Genomic DNA, 19,237 nt, shown 5'->3' with positions numbered 1-19,237 from the left:
GGACATTCCACTTGAGCAACACACCTTTGTGGGAGACACACCACTTCTCCACCTAAAACCTTAAGGTGATAGGTGAGTGGGTTCTCCCACTTATATATGCTCAAGTCACTACATGCATTTCCAATGTGAAACTATTATCCACACTCACACTTGTTATATTCTCAACAGTTTCTCTACATTTTTATTGGGAGACTCCAAATTGTCGGAGACGACCTTGTTTATCAGTTATAATTTATCACTCATCAGTTATAAGCTAAGAGCTATCAGCTAACTTATCAATCAACCGTTATTTTTACCAAACAAAACCTATATATATGAGATTGGATGGAAAAGGGTTGTTCATGGTATAATTCGTGAGAAAACTGAATCGAACCAAACTAAATCATAGTAAAAATTCACTCGAACTGAACCAAACCATTTCAATTTACTAAGAATCGAATCCAAATCATTGGCTTTGCATACTGATTTGAAAATTCCAAACCGTACCAAACCGATATAAGACAATTTTCCTAAACCGAACCCTTTATCAAAGAACCTAACAGTTAAGCTATTTTTCAATTTTTTTAATAAAAAGTTTAACTCGTTTTAAATATTTTTCATTTTTCAGTTTTGGTTCTATTCGGTTTCAGAATCAATTTAGTTTAGTTTCTGTTTCGGTACAATTCTAAAACGGTTTGTACATTATGATTTGGTTTACTAGCCAAACATAACAGTTCAATTATTTTAATTTCAATTCGGTTCAGTTCAACGGTTCGATTTGATTCAGTTTTTGAGTTTTTTTATACCCTAGATTGACTTCAAATGTGAGTAAAGCCATAAAGTTTAAAATAAAAATTATGTTTAAATTTAAAAAATACAAAATATATCTTCAACTATAATCAATTTTGGAGACATGTTAATTGTTATTTATAAGAATTAAACACATTAAAATCATTCTACAATTAATTTTGCAATGTTGTCTTTTTTAAAATGGTACTAGTATTTGACAAGAACACATGACAAGAATCTTCCATAGTTTATCATAGTCTATCGTGATGTTGTCTTTTTCAAAATGGTACTGTAGTATTATTTAACAAGAACACAAGAACACATGACAAGAATCTTCCATAGTTTATCGTGAAAAGGCATAACAATACCTAGATTAGCATGGAATGCACGAAACACTAATTTGATATTCTAAGCTTTTTAAATAAATAAAAAAATATATATGGAAAGAGCTTTCGATAATTAATATGTATATTCATCAAAAACTAAACCTTTACATATTCATACACCACTAAATATTTACAAGTGCACATTATGAAAAATATGAAAGTTTCATAATGAAGTTTTGCCCTTATTTTAAATGATAAAAAAGAAAACACTCTTGAACAAAACAAAACAATGTTCAAGGTGCAAAAACATCATCATAATCATCATCAACATCATAATTTTAAGGTATAGTCATAATATCAACAATTTTAAATTCTCTGCAATAGCATTTCAATCTTATTTCATCTCAATAAGTTTGAAGCATGTCTGCAACTGCAACTCCATCATCATCGTCAACGCCGCGTCGCTCCATTTTCTTAATCACCTAAAATCATTCAATAACAAGAGCAACAAGGACACCTAATGAGTCCATTCTCATTGCACTCCAAGCATCTCTTCAACAAACCTTCATCTTCGTCGAATATTTTTCGACTTCCACTGCAATTCTCGCATGGCACAAACCTAGCATCACCACAACTCTCACATACAAAGCCAGGTTTCATCTTGGGAAACCCTTCAAGAATTCTTTTCAGATCACCACTTTCAAATAGATGCTTAATCACATCAGCACCACCAATGTACTTTCCTCTGATAAAGACTTGAGGTAGTGTCACATTTTCCTCTCCCATCACACACTGCATCAACAATTTATAAATAAACTAGATATTAGATGTACTTAACAAACTTTTATCATCGAAAAGTAAATATCAAATATCTTTCACACAAAAAAAAAAAAATCCGGGATCGCAATTCAAAAATGAACTATAATCTCGACCGTTAATTTGATATCAGATAATTTAAATTACACAATAATAATATTAATTTTAAACTATCTTTGTCATTGATACAACTGCAACCAAACTATTTTCCAACTTCAAAGCATTTATAGGATTCACACAACACACTCTTCATCGCAAACATCGACTCATTAAATCATGATTAAACACCTCATAATTCACCTTTAAAATACAAGCAAGTTCATCAAAGTCGAAATGTGAATTATCTAATCTTAATCAAACAATTTAGATGGATTAGACACATCAAATACAAATTATTAAAAAAAAAAACTAGAATCATGTCTTTTAAGGACCATGATTGAATGCAATTAACAAAACAACGCAATCACACTATCAAGAATAATAACCTTCAATAATGCATTAAGAATCATTATATTGAGATCGACGGTCAATAATGCATCGACCGCGTGACCGCAACATATCATAAATCATGTTTCTTCTTTTAGGTATCAACAATCACTACTATAAGAACAAGTTGAAACCTTGTAGTATTGTTCACTAAATTCAGGACAAAAGGTGATAAAAAAATGAAATTTCTTTACTAAAATTAATAATAAAAATAAAAACTGAAACCAATCATTTGAAAATTTCATAGCCATCATTTTTTTTACCATAAGTTACCAAGTTTTGTAACTATCATTAAATAGGTACTAGTAAACAAAGATCACATCAATGTAAAAAAAAATTGTAGAAAAAAAAAATAACAATCATTGTACCTGCAATTCCTTTCTATAAGCACGATCCATGGAAACATCTCTTTCATCAACCCAAACCCTAAACCCTTTCAGAATCATCTTCACCGCATTACAATCCTCAAACGTTCTTCGAATCCCTCTCAAACTCGTCAAATACACTACAATCCTTTCCTCAGCACCTTCCAATCGGAACAACATCCCCGATTCCCACCCCAATTTCGAACCAGAACGCGCTTCCGAACCTAATCTCGAAGGTTCCAAACCTAATTTCGAACCAGAACGCGCTTCCGAACCTAACCTCGAAGCCGCGCGCGGTTCCGAACCTAATTTCGAAGCCAAACGCGGTTCCGATTTCGCCGATTCTTTCGGCGATGATTCGAATAGATTGCAGAGCTTCTTCACCATCCTTCCGCGAATCGACGATTTCATTGATTCTACTGAACCGTAGAATCGGCTCAGCGAACCGGACCGGTCTAGAAGTTCGTTGAACGGTTTCTGAGATTCTTCCGATGAAGAGGCGTGAATTGAATTTGATCGATTGAAGAATGAAAACCTCGACATATTTGAAAATTCAACTTTCCTATTCACAAAGAAACAGATTTTCAGTTTTCAATTTTCTTTTGAAAATTTGATAAATCAATATCGAGCTCAATTCTATTACCGTAAAATTGACGGAGGATGACGGTGGTGGATGACGACGGTTCTGTGACTCCGGCACGGAGGAGAAAAACTGGTGAGTTTTTTTTTTCTTTTTTTTCTGTGGAATATATATTTATTTATTTTTTGGTTTATGGCCAGGAATTTTTAGTTTCTGTTAGGATTATTGTTGAGTTTGTTTGTGTGATTATTGGTTTTTGTTGAAATATTCTTTGTTTGTTTGAGTGAAATGTGATGAGGATTGAAACAAGAAGTTGAAATTCTGTTACTTTTTGTAGTTGGCTTTGAAGACAGAGAAAAAGAGATAAGACTTTTTGATTTTTTAATTTTGAAGAAGACTTTTTTTATTACAGAGTGTGGGAAAATTGAAAATTATTTAAAAACTTTATAATAGAAATGGATTTTATTTAATTAATTACTTAGGTGTCAGAAAAGGAATTTTTTTTCTTTTTTTCTTTTTGTTTTTCTAGATAATAGAAAAAGGAGAACGAAACAGTGTGTGAAGTTTTCTGTTTGTCTGTTTATTGTGAGGTTTCTTGGATTCAAGGACATGGTATTATGAATAAGAAACTGGATTTAATTATGTGATATATTAATGGTTTTAAAGAGTTTAATGAACATGCACACATCAATTGGATAATTATTTTTTTATGTAGACATTAAATAAAAAATATTACTTTTTCAAATCATCCGAGTCGTTTTGAAATAGATTTATTAGAAATTATTAGAAATAGATTTTTTTTTCAAATTATAAATTTTATATATGCACAAAAAGTTATTAGAAATAGATTTTTTTTCTTTATCTTTTGTCTATTTTTTAAGAAAGATTATCAATATGTTTACATTAATATATTTGTAAAGAAATTTTGTAGCTAGAAGTTGAATTTGTACCAAAAGTTCCATTTGCTATTATAACTTTGAGATTACCAAATTATGCTTTTTTAATATTAATAAGTTATTGATTTTTTTTATTATACTCTCGTGTATTTATTATTTTCTCTTTTTTTAATTTTTTAAATTTACTTTTTTAAATTTTTTTAATAAAAACAGTTTTATAAAATAATTGAGAAAAGAGGATATACACTGACAATGTAAAATAGTTTTACACTGTCAATCAATCACAATCATGTATCTAATTAAAACACAATTTTAATTTAAAAAAATTTATATGACATGGCAAGTGTACGGATTTTGATTGGTTGTATGTGTAAAGTTACTTTACACTGTCAGTGCACTACCTTTAAACTCAAAATAATTTATAATTTTTTAATACGTGTGAACATATTAAAACAATTTAGAATAAAAATAGATATTAATAAAGGGAAATTTATTTATTTAAGATGAATAATAAGAGTTTAAACTTACTCCTTGTAATTAAGTTAGTTTAACAGGAAAAAAATAAATTCTTTTTAATCTAATATTATTTTACTTAAGAGATTAAGGTATAATTTTTCAAATTCTTCACATTTTTAAATGTTGTTTAATTAAAATATTTATTTTTATATTATATATGAAAAAAATTTAAAAAAAATTAATTTATAAATATCATCAACTTATTTAATATTATTTATTAATATATAATTATGAATAAATATTATTGTATGAATTAAACTCTAAATCAATAGTTGCCCCTGTTTAATTATATATGTGAAAAGGATTAATAGTATAAATAGAACTTTATTATATTATTGACTAGAGAGGTTTGTGGTGCAGTTTTGACGGTTTTGACGAAAAAAACATTCGAACTATGAGAGAAAAAATCGTGCAATTTAATTTGATTGGCGATTTTTTATTAGATTGGTTTGATTTTAACACTCCTTAAGATGAATAATAAGAGTTTAAACTTACACCTTGCAATTAAGTTAGTTTAACAGGAAAAAAAATAAATTCTTTCTAATATAATATTATTTTACTTAAGAGATTAAAGTATAATTTTTCAAATTCATCACATCTAATTCTTTAAACCGTGTTTATTTAAAATATTAACTTTTATATTATATATAAAAAAGATTTAAAAAATTATTAATTTATAAATATCATCAATTTATTTAATATTGTATATTAATATATAATTATTGTATGAATTAAACTCTAAATCAATGGTTGCCGTATTTAATTATATATATATATATATATATATATATATATATATATATATATATATATATATATATATATATATATATATATATATATATATATATATATATATATATATATATATATATATATAATTTTGATTTTAAAGTATTAATAGTATAAATAGAACTTTATTATGTTATTGACTACTTTACATAAAGGAGATAAGGATAACTGATTGTCTATGTTTTTTATTATCTTTTTTTAGTTACATAAATATTATTACTTTTAATTAAAAAAACCATTTAACACACTATCATTTCAACCATATTTGAAAGATTATTAAAAATAATGAATTCAAATGATAAAAATTATTATAAAAATTAAATACATATATTTTATTTGTTTAAAATAAAATTTAAATTTAACAAATAAATAATAAACATTAAATAATTAAAAATTAAATAAATATAAATAAATTTTATAGAAAAGATTATTGAAACTACTAAATAATTAACTTTAATATTATTTTTTTAGATATTATTGACTCTAGTTCTTTAAATGTTGTTTAATTCATATATTTACTTTTATATTACATATAATAAAATAAAAAATGGAACCACTTGATGCCAGAACTCGCCCCCGAACCGGACTAAACCGATGGTATAAAGCCAAAAAAAAAAAAATTTATAAATATCAATTACTTATTTTATATTATATATTAATTAATATATAATTATAAATGAATATTATTGTATGAATTAAATTCTAAATCAATGGTTGCACCTATTTAATTAAATATATGATTTTGAATGTAAAGTATTAATAGTATAAATAGAACTTTATTATATTATTGACTACTTTATATAAAGGAGATAAAGATAATTGATTGTCTATGTTTTTTATTTTTCTTTTTTAATTGCATAAATAATATTTTTTAATTAAAAAAAACCATTTAGCACACTATCATTTCAAACCATATTTGAAGGATTATTAAAAATAATGAATTCAAATGATAAAATTCATAATAAAAATTAAATACATATATTTTATTTGTTTTAAATAAAATTTAAATTTAACAAATAAATAATTAAAATTAAATAATTAAAATTTTAAAAAGTTTAAATAAAAATTTATTAAAAAGACTATTGACACTATTAAATAATCAACTTTAATATTATTTTTTAAATGGAAAAAATAAATAATTGTAACGACCTCTGCCTCTGAACTTAGTGCCACGTCCATTTCCCGTATGAGGTTGAACCTAAGAAGCTATAGTTGGAAATTCCAAAACAGAAGCTGGACGGGTAGGTAGAGTGAGTTGTTTCTTTTGACCAAGTACAAGAGAAAAAGTCTTGTCTAAGGTTTGTAAAGGCTCGATCATCATTATCTAGGAATGCACATGGAAAAATTAATTGTTGAGGCCCTTTAAGAATTTCAAGACTTTATCTTTGATTGCAGGAAAAATGTTGGATTTTTGTAAAACTTCAAAAATTCATAACTTAAATTTCGGGTGTCCGTGTGACTACCTCTACCTCCGAACGAAGAAGGTTTAGAGCCACGTGCATTTCTCGTATGAGGTTGAACCTAAGAAGCTAGGGTTGGAATTTCCAAAACAGAAGTTGGACGGGTAGGTAGAGTGAGATGTTTCTTTTGACCAAGTACAAGAGAAAAAGTCTTGTCTAAGGTTTGTAAAGGCTCGATCATCATTATCTAGAATGCACATGGAAAAATTGATTGTTAAGGCCCTTCAAGAATTTCAGGACTTTATCTTGATCGCGGGAAAAATGCTTGATTTTTGTAAAACTTCGAAAATTCATAACTTGTGTTTCGGGTGTCTGTTTGACTCACCGTTCGAACCTGGAAAAATCTAATACAATATACTTTCTTGTAAAAATGGTTTCATGTTTTGGAAATAAATTTATTTGATATGTAATGAGGTTTTGTTGTATCAGTGCATGATGTTAGTGTTTGCATTTTCTTTGAAACTGTAACAATTCATATCTTTTGAACTTTAACGACATTTGAGTCCTCGTTCGAAGTGTTATGAAGCTAATGCCATATTATTTTCAATAAAAATTGTCTTGTTGACAATAAATAATTTAATACAAAGGTGATTAGGTAAATGAATTGTAATTGTGTTGTTTAGTTTGAGAATGGGTGTTAGATGTGAATAACATTGTTTGACTTTCTATGATATATGTCATTTGTGATGTGTTGAGATGGTTAATGCTATGTGAATGCATTGTTGGTGATGATAACATGATACACGTATGTTTCTACAAATGATGGGATAATTCGTATGTGATGGATTATTATGTTATGTTTGTATGGTTAAGATTGAATGAATAATCTTAATTGCATATGTTCGTTGTTGTACATGCATTCGTGGGGAGCTTATACTCCGGATTTTAGTGGTTCTAGTCCTATGGGGCGGATTTGGAATGATGAACTATATGTTCATATTGGTGGCTCTGATCCTAGTGGGGATCTAGAGCAAGGTGAACCTGATGTTCGCAATTGGTACCACATGCATATTGCATTGAGTTGCATTTGAGTCATGTTAATCGATGTGAAGGTTATGTTTTGATCTGAAATATGTAATAATTGATTTAATTGTTACATTGTGTTATTGTGGTTGATTATCTTTGGTATCTTGAATTGTGAAGCAAAGTTGCATAGGTGAATATATGAAATGTATTGGAAAATGTTGAATACATGAATACGTGAAGTGTGATGAATTCGGTTGGTGAATGTTTGTTATGCATTACTTATTATTATATATTTTCATGATGATATGAGTTCTCACCCTTTTGTTGGAATGATATTTTGTACAACATCGCTAAAGTACTCAAGATAGTGGCGCTTCTCACGAGGATTAGTCAGAGGAGTTAGCTTTTGCTTAGCTTTATCTTAGATCGTGAGTCATGCTTTGGTCATGTAACACGGAGGTATTTGAACTCAAGTTGTTTTGAGAGATACTTGTGATACTCTCTTTTATTCTGTATTGTATTTTAAGATTATATGATGATGTGGCTTTACTGCCTAAGCTTTGATACATGGTTCATTTTATGAGATGAAATGATTGGTATCAATTGAGAAAAGAATTATTCCACTGTGATATGCATATGAAACATGAAGTTTAAATAAGTGTTATAATTATAACCAAGTGTATGTTTTGTTATTTTTGAAAATAAATGTGACGCCCTTTGAGATATTTATGCTAATTTTACTCTGATCTTACTACATAGTTATAGTATTTTCCTTGGGGTTAGAAGGAGGTGTTACATCGCTCATTATAGCCTTCAAATACCCAGCAGGGTTGTTGGCTTTCTAGTCATCCAATTCGTTTTGAGAAAGGGAGGTAGGAGTGACGTTAGAAGAGTTACTGGCATTTATACGAACTCAAAAGTTTTGGCAGCGCCTTCTACCTCAACATGCTTATTATAAGGTTCTTCTTGGGATTGAAGCTCTTTGTCAGGTTAGGTTTCTTCACTATGTTTGGATTGATCTTTTCCTTCATCTACATTCGACATATGTCCATCCTCATCCATTATATTGTCTTGATCATGCTGGGATAAATAGTAATAAATAAATAAATTGATAGATAGTTGCGTGATAAAATCAAATTTATTGGGATGTATATGTTTGTTGTTGTGTTTTCTAAATGAGTGACTTGATTAGTCCATGCAACAACAAATTTTTTCTTATAGGGTGTCAACCATGTTTGGTGCACATACTTAACAAATAAATTGATATAAACACATATTACCTCAAAATGGTGCAAATGTTGCTCAAAGTCGGACTCACTATTTGAATACATGACTTTGTTCCATATATCCATAACATGCTCTTGCCTATTAGATTTGACATACTCCTTTCACTTCATACTAACTATTTTTGAAATATGGAACACACATAACAGATGAATTGCGGATGAGAACACAACTTCCATGGAATTCATCGGGGTAAGTCCTTGATTCGTCACTATGACCATGGGAAGCAACTTCTCGGATGTGAGCAACTTCTCCAGCATCTCCATTGTCTATGTGATATTTTCCTCCTTTTCATGTTCCAAATCGGCAAACACAACTGAAAACGTCAACCATGTTGATGTAACACCAACGATCTCAAATAGTGGGAGCCAATACCTATTTGCTTTGTATATACAATCAAAAATCAACACCAAATGAAACATATTCAACAACTTCACAGACTCAATATGTGTCTAGAATATATCAACAATAACATCTGATTCCTCCTTATTTTTGGTCCAGCACATGTATTTCTCATCATGAATTAGTTTCATGAGATGTTACATTTCCGTGAATGGACCTCTGATGGTAGACCAATATGTATATCTTGCCTTATACACTTGTGTTGTACTCATTAGGTTATTTGGATCTCTATCTTTCGAAGTGCCAACTATGAACCTTGGCGCCATGTTGCATTTTGTCATATATTCACAATCTAATTTTCATGAGTTTTTAACAGCCTAATATGTCATGACACACTAAATCCTTAGCTAGTTCATGATTTTGAACATCACATCTAACCATTGCCTTCCAAACAATATTGCTTGGCACAAGTATCAACATAAATTGACATTTAAATTTGCTACTAAAGTACCTTCAGAGAAATTCGGGTTCTTGGAATCTCTCTCTCTCTCTCTCTCTCTCTCTCTCTCTCTCTCACACACACACACACACAATCAATTTATCTTTCCTTCCTTTTGAGCCCATTTGCTATGTCAGAACGAATAATAACAATAATATTACCATGTTGTCTCCTAATAGATTGTATTGCACCCATGATAACACCTCGGTTGAGGAGAGAAATATATGTCAATTAAAACATATAATTAAAGATTCATGCTAGGGATACCAAAAGTCAATTAAATATTTCACAAGAGAAAAAAAACATGCAATATATTAAACATCAATGGTAAAGAATTTAGTAAAATCTGTAAAAGAATCATCCATCCCAAGCATGAATAACAAAAGTATGTTAAATTGAACTATGAAATTTTTCGGGGGCTAAAAATTTGGTATATCGGATTTTCAAAATATCCAGGATATCATTGAAAGTTTACAAATATCCGAGCTATTTGCATTTTAATGGATTTTTAAAATAAAAAAAGGAAAAAAATTATACCAGATTTTTAAAAATCTAGGAAAAACTCATTGGATTTTAAAAAATCAATAAAAACGCGAAAATTTCACATGTATCGAGAAAAACTAAATCAAAATTTTTAAATGTACTATCGTATTTTTGAATTTTTAGTGAATTATTTTTTAACCAAATGTAAATTTGAGATGATATAAATAATGAAAAGGACATTTTTATCAATATGAAAAATTAGGGATGCTTGGGGGATCAAACTCAAAACTTCAACTTTTACCTTCTAAAGTCAAACAAACAGTCGTTTTAGCACCTATTTCGAAGTTTAAAATAAGTCATTGTTAACCATCGATGAACCTTTATATGTTTCTGTCTAATTTTGGGTTTAGAAAACTTGAAAATTATGGTGAAAAATCTGTGATACAGAATATACACAAACAACAAGTTTCTCAAAATTACAATAAAAAACCTTCGATATGCACCAGTGTTCGCCCATGTCACCCAACTATCTTATGATCTTACCAAACATAGCCCTGTGTCCCCTAACACACAGTGAAAATTTTAAAATATCTCTAAATTTCGGATATGCTTACGTATTTTTTATACACATATTTTTATAATGAGCCACTTTTATTTTGTCAAAAAAAAAAATTATGAAATGCATATTCAAAAATCTATAGATGCACTTTCATAAAAATGTTGTCATCTTTGAAAATCAGCAGCAATTATTTATCCATGTTGGCCAGAAAATGAAATTAGGAACAAGAGTCCACACTGCATATTAGATCAAAAAAATACAAAGCAATTGCACTTCCATAGTGTTTTCGATCAAGAAAACCATGTTGACGGTCGAGTTCATTCACCATCTATTAATCTGAGTTCGGTTAATAAAACACTTTTTTTTACTTTTCAGTTTCGTATCTGTACGCAGGTTCACTGAATTTTGCTCATGATGTGTTACCAGTAACAGGGGACGGCCCAGCAGAATGAAAGGGAGCCCAAGCTGGCTGAAAGACTTCTACACTTAATGGGCCTTATTTATCTTTTAAGTATTTTTTTCTTTTATGTTAGGCCCAAAACTCTTGCATAACCTAGGAACCCTAGTATTTAAAGATTGTATTGTGTGGCAGCTGAGTTTAAGAAAGAAAAAGTTTTAAATTTGTTTTACGTTTTTCCTCCTAGTTTGTAGATCTGAACGTTAATTTTCTGCTCTTTAATCAACATTGGTAACATTGGTGCTTTCATTTCTTGTTGCTCATGGCCCCTCCTAAACCACCTAATCCATCTGCCCGTGAAATTGTTGAGGAAGCTGTTAACACAGCTGTTCAAACCTCTCAACTTCATATTGACAACGCTCTCCAAGCTACCCAAGTTCAACTTGATGAAAGATTCCACAAATCCACCATGGATTTCCAGCAACATATCGGTCAGCTTCATACTCGCTTGGAAAATGAAACTCAGGCTGCTAACTCAAGGTTTGAATCCATTATGTCCATTCTTACTAAACTTAAAGAACAACCTGCTGTTCCATTATCTACACCAAACCCTAGCTCACCTATACCAGGCTCATCTGGCCTCTCCCATAATTTTTTTTCTAGTCCTATGACACCTCACTCCACACCGTTCATCCCTTCAGCATCCATTCCGTTTATTCCCTCCGTTAACACTTATAGCGAAGCTGTTCCAAACACAGCCGCACAACCGCCGCCACCGAACCAATATTCCTCATCAGCCTTCATTCCTTTCTCTACGTACCCATTTACAAACCCACAAATACCTAATATCCCACCTCTACCCCCATTAAGAACACCCAAACTCGAACTTGCCCCTTTTGACGGTTCAAACCCCTTAGAGTGGATTTTCCAGGCTGAACAATTTTTTGGGTTTTACAACCTACCACCTGAAAATAGGTTGTCCTTGGTTTCCTTTTACATGAAAGGTGATGCATTGGGCTGGTTTAAGTGGCTGCATCAGAGCCACCTCCTTACGGATTGGTTCTCTTTTATTCATGCTCTCCAAGTGCGTTTCGGTCCTTCGACATATGAGAACCATCAAGCAGCTTTGTTTAAATTAAAACAGGACGGTACTGTAGTTGAATATCAAACAAAGTTTGAAAAGTTGGGCACCCAAGTTGTCGGATTACCCCCTGATGCCATTATGAATTGTTTTATTTCTGGGTTAAAACCTGAAATACGCTCGGAAATAGCCATCCACCGCCCTACATCAATCTCCCAAGCTATAGGATTGGCTAAGCTAATTGAATCCAAAATTCATGAGTCAAAACCCAGATTTCAAAAACCCTTCATTACCCCTTATAAACCCAATTCTGCCCTTTCTCCCACAATCATTAAGGATACTAAACCACCTTCACCCACCCACAATACTAAATTACCTATCAAACGCCTTTCACCTAGCCAAATGCAAGAACGTCGTGCCCTAGGATTATGTTTCAACTGTGATGAGAAGTTTATTCCGGGACACAAGTGTGCGTCAGCTAACCGTTTTTTATTATTATTGGCTGATGATGAGACTGCCCCTCTCTTGGATGAGGCTGACGAATCCATTCTGCCAACAGATGCGATAGATGCTAACGATACTTATTTTCAGTTGTCTACGCAGGCTCTAACTGGTCAGTTCTCACCCCAAACTCTCAAATTTAAAGGTCTTATTGGGAGCCACTCAGTGATGGTGCTGGTTGACACGGGTAGCACACACAACATTCTTCAACCTAGACTTGCTCGTCACCTCAACTTGACCACTACTCAAATTCCCCAATTCTCGGTTATGGTTGGCAATGGCTCACACCTCCAATGTGAGGGTATTTGTCACAACGTCAAATTAACTCTTCAAGAAAAGCCTTTCTCCTTACCGTTTTACCTACTACCTATTGAGGGCGCGGACGTTGTTTTGGGAATGGCTTGGTTACGAACCCTTGGTCCTATACAGGCTGATTTTTCCATTCCCTCCATTACATTTACTCACATGAACTCTAAAATCACACTCACCGGGGACCCATCTGCCCTTCCCACCCTTACCTCTTTCCACCAGCTTAAACAACTTATTCATACCAACTCTGTTTCTTCCTTCCATCTATTATCGTTCCATGATACAGCAATTCCCCAAAACAATCCAACCCTCCCAAGCCAAATTGACCATATTGACCCAAATGTCCTTACACTTATCCAAAAATACCCCTCTGTTTTCCAGCAGAAACCTGATTTTCCCCCACCCCGCCCTCATGACCATCGAATCCCATTACTCCCCAACACTCCTCCCATAAATGTGAAACCGTACCGCTATCCTCACTCTCAAAAGGAAGCAATGTCTAATTTAATCCAGGAAATGTTACAGGATGGCCTAATTGTTCCTAGTAATAGCCCATTTTCTTCACCAGTTTTACTTGTCAAAAAAAAAGATGGTAGTTGGCGATTCTGTGTTGACTATCGTGCCCTAAACGCAGTAACCATTAAAGACCGTTTTCCCATCCCAACCATCGATGAGCTACTTGACGAATTACGAAATGCAACAGTTTTTACCAAAGTTGATTTAAGATCAGGTTATCATCAGATCCGCGTTTCTAAGGAGGACACTCATAAAACAGCTTTTAGAACAATAGATGGCCATTATGAATTTTTGGTTATGCCATTTGGTTTAACTAATGCGCCATCTACATTTCAGGCAGCAATGAACGAATTATTACGTCCTTACTTACGTCGATTTGTGTTGGTTTTCTTTGATGATATACTCATTTATAGCCCTTCTTTAACTGAACATTTGGCTCACCTAGATATCATTTTTAACTTGTTAAATGTGAATTCTTTTTGTGCCAAATTTTCAAAATGTGTTTTTGCAGTGTCAAAGGTTAACTATTTGGGTCACATTATCTCAGCTGGTGGTGTAGCTGCTGACCCAGAGAAAATTCAAGCCATTATTGATTGGCCAGTTCCGCATTCGCTCACGACTTTAAGAGGATTTCTCGGCCTCACCGGATTTTACCGACGCTTTGTGCGCCACTACGCCTCTCTCGCCGCTCCGCTCACCGATTTATTACGATCTTCCACTAAGTTTACATGGAGTCCCGAGGCCGATTCAGCCTTTACAAGATTAAAAACAATAATGACCGACATGCCGGTACTTAATCTACCAGATTTTACAAAACCCTTCATTCTTGAAACCGACGCCTCCGCTTTCGCCATTGGCGCCGTCCTGTCTCAATCTGGTCACCCCCTGGCTTTCTTTAGCAAGAAGATGTCCCCACGTATGCAGGCCGCTTCAGTCTATGTGAGGGAGATGTTTGCTATCACCGAGTCCGTCAAGAAATGGCGCCAATACTTGATAGGGAACAAGTTCCAAATCTACACAGATCAAAAGAGTTTGAAGGATTTGTTATTACAGAGGATTCAGACGCCAGAACAGCAGAAATGGGCATCAAAACTTCAAGGTTTCAACTTTGAAATTTTTTACAAACCTGGTCGCTCAAATGTGGTAGCAGATGCACTGAGTCGGAAGCTCACGCCAGATCCCATATTTATGTCACTCACTTCAGCAGTACCAGATCTGATTGCCCACCTTCGACACTTCTATTCCACAGCTTCTGAAGCGAAGGCCCTTGTTCAACAATCAGAACAGACAGAAGGAAGTCACTACTCATTTTCTCAAGGGCTATTGTATTACAAAAACAAACTATTCATACCTTCTCTGGATAACTTGCGCACATCTTTACTTGAGGAGTTCCACAGCACCCCTGTTGCAGGACATTCTGGTATTCAACCCACGCTCGCTCGGTTGTCCACCTCGTTTGCTTGGCCAGGCATGTTGCAAGATGTCAAAAGTTATGTTAAAAATTGTGTGACATGCCAACAGAACAAATATGAAACATCAAAGAAGAGAGGGTTACTCCAACCACTACCGGCACCACAGAATGTTTGGGAAGAATTGACTATGGATTTCATTACTCACCTTCCTAATTCGTTTGGTCATACTGTCATATGGGTGATCTGCGACCGCCTCACCAAATATTGTCATTTCATCGCGCTACCTACACGCTTCACAGCTTCAGATCTGGCTAACAGGTTCTCGGTGGAGATCTTCAAACTACATGGGATCCCGAAAATCATCATATCCGACCGTGACCCTTTGTTTATGAGTTCCTTCTGGCGTTCCCTATTCAAAGCACAAGGCACCAAACTCAGATTTAGCACAGCATACCATCCTGAAACCGATGGTCAGACAGAAGTCGTAAATAGATGCTTAGAGACTTACTTGAAATGTTTTGTGAGTGACAATCCGCGGAAATGGTTCAAGTTCTTGCATCTCGCTGAGTTCTGGCACAATACTTCTTTCCATTCTTCCATCGGTATGACTCCCTTCAAAGCACTTTACGGCCGTGACCCTCCGTCCGTCCCTGACTATGTTGCGACCACCACCACAGATCCCTTGGACTCCTTATTACTACAGAGACAGAACATTTTACAACAACTCAAAGCAAATCTTAACAAAAGTCGTATCAAGATGGAGAAACAAGCTAACAAACACCGGAGTAACGTTACCTTTGCAGTGGGTGATCTTGTCCTTCTTCGCTTGCAACCCTATCGCCAACAGACTGTGTACCGCCGATCGTCCCAGAAGCTCTCTAAACGCTTCTATGGTCCCTTCAAGGTTGTTCGTCGTGTCGGATCTGTCGCGTACGAACTCGACCTTCCATCGTCCTCGCGCATCCACCCTGTGGTTCACGTCTCATTACTCCGGCCATTCTTTGGAAGCCATGACACTACCGGCTATACTCCTCTGCCCTTGCATGTTTCGGATTCCTTCATCTCCGATGGGAATCCTACAGAAAACAACAACACAACTGAGTTAGTGAACACTATTGTTACGAAGGGAGTATTAAGAGAGGATTCGAATGTCCAGTCCCCAAACCTCTATAGCCCAGAAGCAGAGTTGAGAGAGGAATCTAAGAGAGAGATTTTCAAATCTGAGAAGTGGAAGAGCGATAAAGATATTTCTCTGAAAAATGCAATGAACCAAGTTTCAACTAAAGACTTAATGTCTTCAACTGCTTCACTTGCCCCAAGTACATCAATTGCACCGCACATTTTCCCAAAACAGTTGGCAACCATATCTAACGGATCCCTCACCAATGCATCCTCACCCTCCGAACGGTATCCAATACCCCAAGATCTGTACACGCGTCCCATGCGTAATCTTTTCCCTCTTGCCCCTTCACGTGGTTTACTTAATGCTTCAGATTCGTTGGCTTCCCTAGGCACAGCCTGTACACCAATATCTCCAAGCAATTCCATCAGCTCCTCACAGCCTGCCACGTCAACCGCAGCTTATCCACACAAAATCTCAGATTTGAACCTTGTGGACAAGGTTCTTGATGGGCCCGGGAGTAATGTTACCAGTAACAGGGGACGGCCCAGCAGAATGAAAGGGAGCCCAAGCTGGCTGAAAGACTTCTACACTTAATGGGCCTTATTTATCTTTTAAGTATTTTTTTCTTTTATGTTAGGCCCAAAACTCTTGCATAACCTAGGAACCCTAGTATTTAAAGATTGTATTGTGTGGCAGCTGAGTTTAAGAAAGAAAAAGTTTTAAATTTGTTTTACGTTTTTCCTCCTAGTTTGTAGATCTGAACGTTAATTTTCTGCTCTTTAATCAACATTGGTAACATGATGTGTCTTTGAATTCAGATTTTTGCTTTATCTTGTATTTTCTATTGAATTATCTTTAGGCTGTTGGTTTTTTTCAATTCACTAGGTTTAGGCTATATGTCCCCCTAGTTTTATGTACTCTTTTTCTTTTTTCTATATATAATGTTTATTTAAAATAAAAATAAAAAGTATTACTCACATAATCCACTGAAAAATTCAGTTTTGACAAGTTACTAGTCTAAAATAAACAATATTACGAAAAAGTGGTTCCAACTATTATACCCGTTTAAGCAGTAATTACTAGTTATACTGCAGTGCTAAAATCCACATGAATTCAAATGACAATAGACCTGTTTGCATAAAGCTTCAAGGAACTTAGAGTATGCAATGGGAGTGATGTGAATTTACTAATGAACGAATGTTTGGTAACACTTTAAAGAAGTGCAGCTTCAGATATATTTTTGAACAAAACAGAGGTGTCTCACTTGTAACGTCATTATTAGTGTGATTTTAAGAGCGTCCGAAGATGCATCTCCAGACACAGCAAATGCATTTTCGAATTTTCAAAGTTAATGACATCTTACACTTTTTCTAACCACACAAATAAGAACAATTTATATCATTATTTAACCATACAAATAGATGAAAACAAAATTTACCTTGCCAAATTATGGACAGATAAAAGTGATATGGAATAGTGGATGTCTCAAACAAATGAAAACAAAACTTTTACACTGTTCCACATTAACCCATAGACATGAGTCAAATCTCAAGCATATTTGGAGAAAGTGGTGTACAAGATTGTAATAGTTCTAACAATTTCAAAATAGTGTACAACAAAATATTGATCGAGATAAACTCCATCAAGAATTGATAAATTGCAGCTCCGATTCATGGACAGGGCTGAAAAAATGCCAACTTGAATCATGGAATGCATTATAATAATCTTCAGGAATTTTTTCAATTTTGATTTCGTTCGTAAAACTTCGGGCAGCCAAGATATGTTTTACTGAGTTCAGAACGGGTGAGTTCTTACATAATGACACATAATGCTCGTATTCTTCAAAGCTATTCCCGAACAATACCATGTTATTTAAGAAACTCGGTTTCCAATTTGCCTGCAACAGGTTGTTATATAACTCTGCTTCACAGTGAGGCATGAAGAACATTGTTGGCTTCACAGCTTCTCGCTTCCCATGCTCGTTTATGGACATGACAGAACAACCAAGAGCTTCCAAAACCCGAGACTCGGTTACAGAGAGAATAGGATCAAATACCTCGATGTTTCCAATCAAATTTAAGTCTCTTTTCATCAACATTGCAATGCTAAGTTGCAAACATGGCGGCTCATACAATTCAATGCTGCCAATACCATAAATGACCATTTGCATAGTTGTCTCTGAGCCCAAAACTATATGGAAATAATCTAAAACTGATGTTTCAATCTGATCTCTGAAAGTCTGATAGAACTGAGAGTTCTCGATCTTGGTAATATATCTTTCCATTTTCTGCATTAATGCTGTTTCTCTGATTGGATCTTTCTGAGAATCTGTTGGAGCCCATGGTTCTTGTTTTTCTTCCGAAATTTTTTCAACTTCAGTATCTTTTCTCCTTTGTCTTCCACGACGGGGTAAAATAACCGTCCAGTCTCCATCTGTTGTGAGAGATTTCGCTGAAGCTGCCATTCAGATACAAAAAATAACTTCTTTACTTGTTTTCCTCTTGAATCACTGCTTCAACATCTGAAAGCAATACAGCAAATTCGGAAAATTTACAGGGTGTTAGTCCTGAGCTTTCCAAGTTTGGTCACAAGAAAAAACAGTTAATTGAATCCATATTAGTATATTAGTACTAGAAAGAGCGTTTTTAAAAGCGCTGTCGTTGCTAAACGCAGTATTTTAAAGTGCAACCTGTAATTTAAGCCTCTCACTTCAACCTGTAATATTTTCGATCTGTAACATATTTTCCACCTGTAATATTT

General features: G+C 33.7%; 2 protein-coding genes across 2 annotated transcripts; both read right to left on the bottom strand.

Moving 5' to 3' along the window:
- Positions 1-1,220: 1,220 nt before the first annotated feature.
- On the bottom strand, positions 1,221-3,728 carry LOC131593299 (uncharacterized protein At5g39865-like). Its single transcript, XM_058865747.1, has 3 exons — positions 3,405-3,728; positions 2,765-3,323; positions 1,221-1,886 (listed from the first exon to the last, which is right to left on the bottom strand). The coding sequence occupies exons 2-3, from the start codon at positions 3,302-3,304 to the stop codon at positions 1,587-1,589; spliced, it is 840 nt and encodes a 279-aa protein (XP_058721730.1). The 5' UTR covers positions 3,305-3,323; positions 3,405-3,728; the 3' UTR covers positions 1,221-1,586.
- A 14,211-nt stretch (positions 3,729-17,939) lies between these two features.
- Positions 17,940-18,999, bottom strand: LOC131657135 (protein SENSITIVITY TO RED LIGHT REDUCED 1-like). Its single transcript, XM_058926618.1, has one exon. It carries the CDS (start codon positions 18,939-18,941, stop codon positions 18,120-18,122), a length of 822 nt encoding a protein of 273 aa, XP_058782601.1. The 5' UTR covers positions 18,942-18,999; the 3' UTR covers positions 17,940-18,119.
- Positions 19,000-19,237: the final 238 nt, after the last annotated feature.

Source organism: Vicia villosa, linkage group LG3 (genome assembly GCF_029867415.1).
Source record: "Vicia villosa cultivar HV-30 ecotype Madison, WI linkage group LG3, Vvil1.0, whole genome shotgun sequence".
In the NCBI taxonomy this organism is placed as follows: Eukaryota; Viridiplantae; Streptophyta; class Magnoliopsida; order Fabales; family Fabaceae; genus Vicia; species Vicia villosa.
This window is presented reverse-complemented; position numbering and strand designations above follow the sequence as displayed.

Excerpts from the sequence above, each read along its gene's own strand:
- LOC131593299 (XM_058865747.1), bottom strand. The coding sequence starts at position 3,304 with ATGTCGAGGTTTTCATTCTTCAATCGATCAAATTCAATTCACGCCTCT. Across the intron at positions 1,887-2,764 it reads CTTATAGAAAGGAATTGCAG|TGTGTGATGGGAGAGGAAAA; the intron begins GTACAATGATTG and ends TTGTTGATGCAG.
- LOC131657135 (XM_058926618.1), bottom strand. The coding sequence starts at position 18,941 with ATGGCAGCTTCAGCGAAATCTCTCACAACAGATGGAGACTGGACGGTT.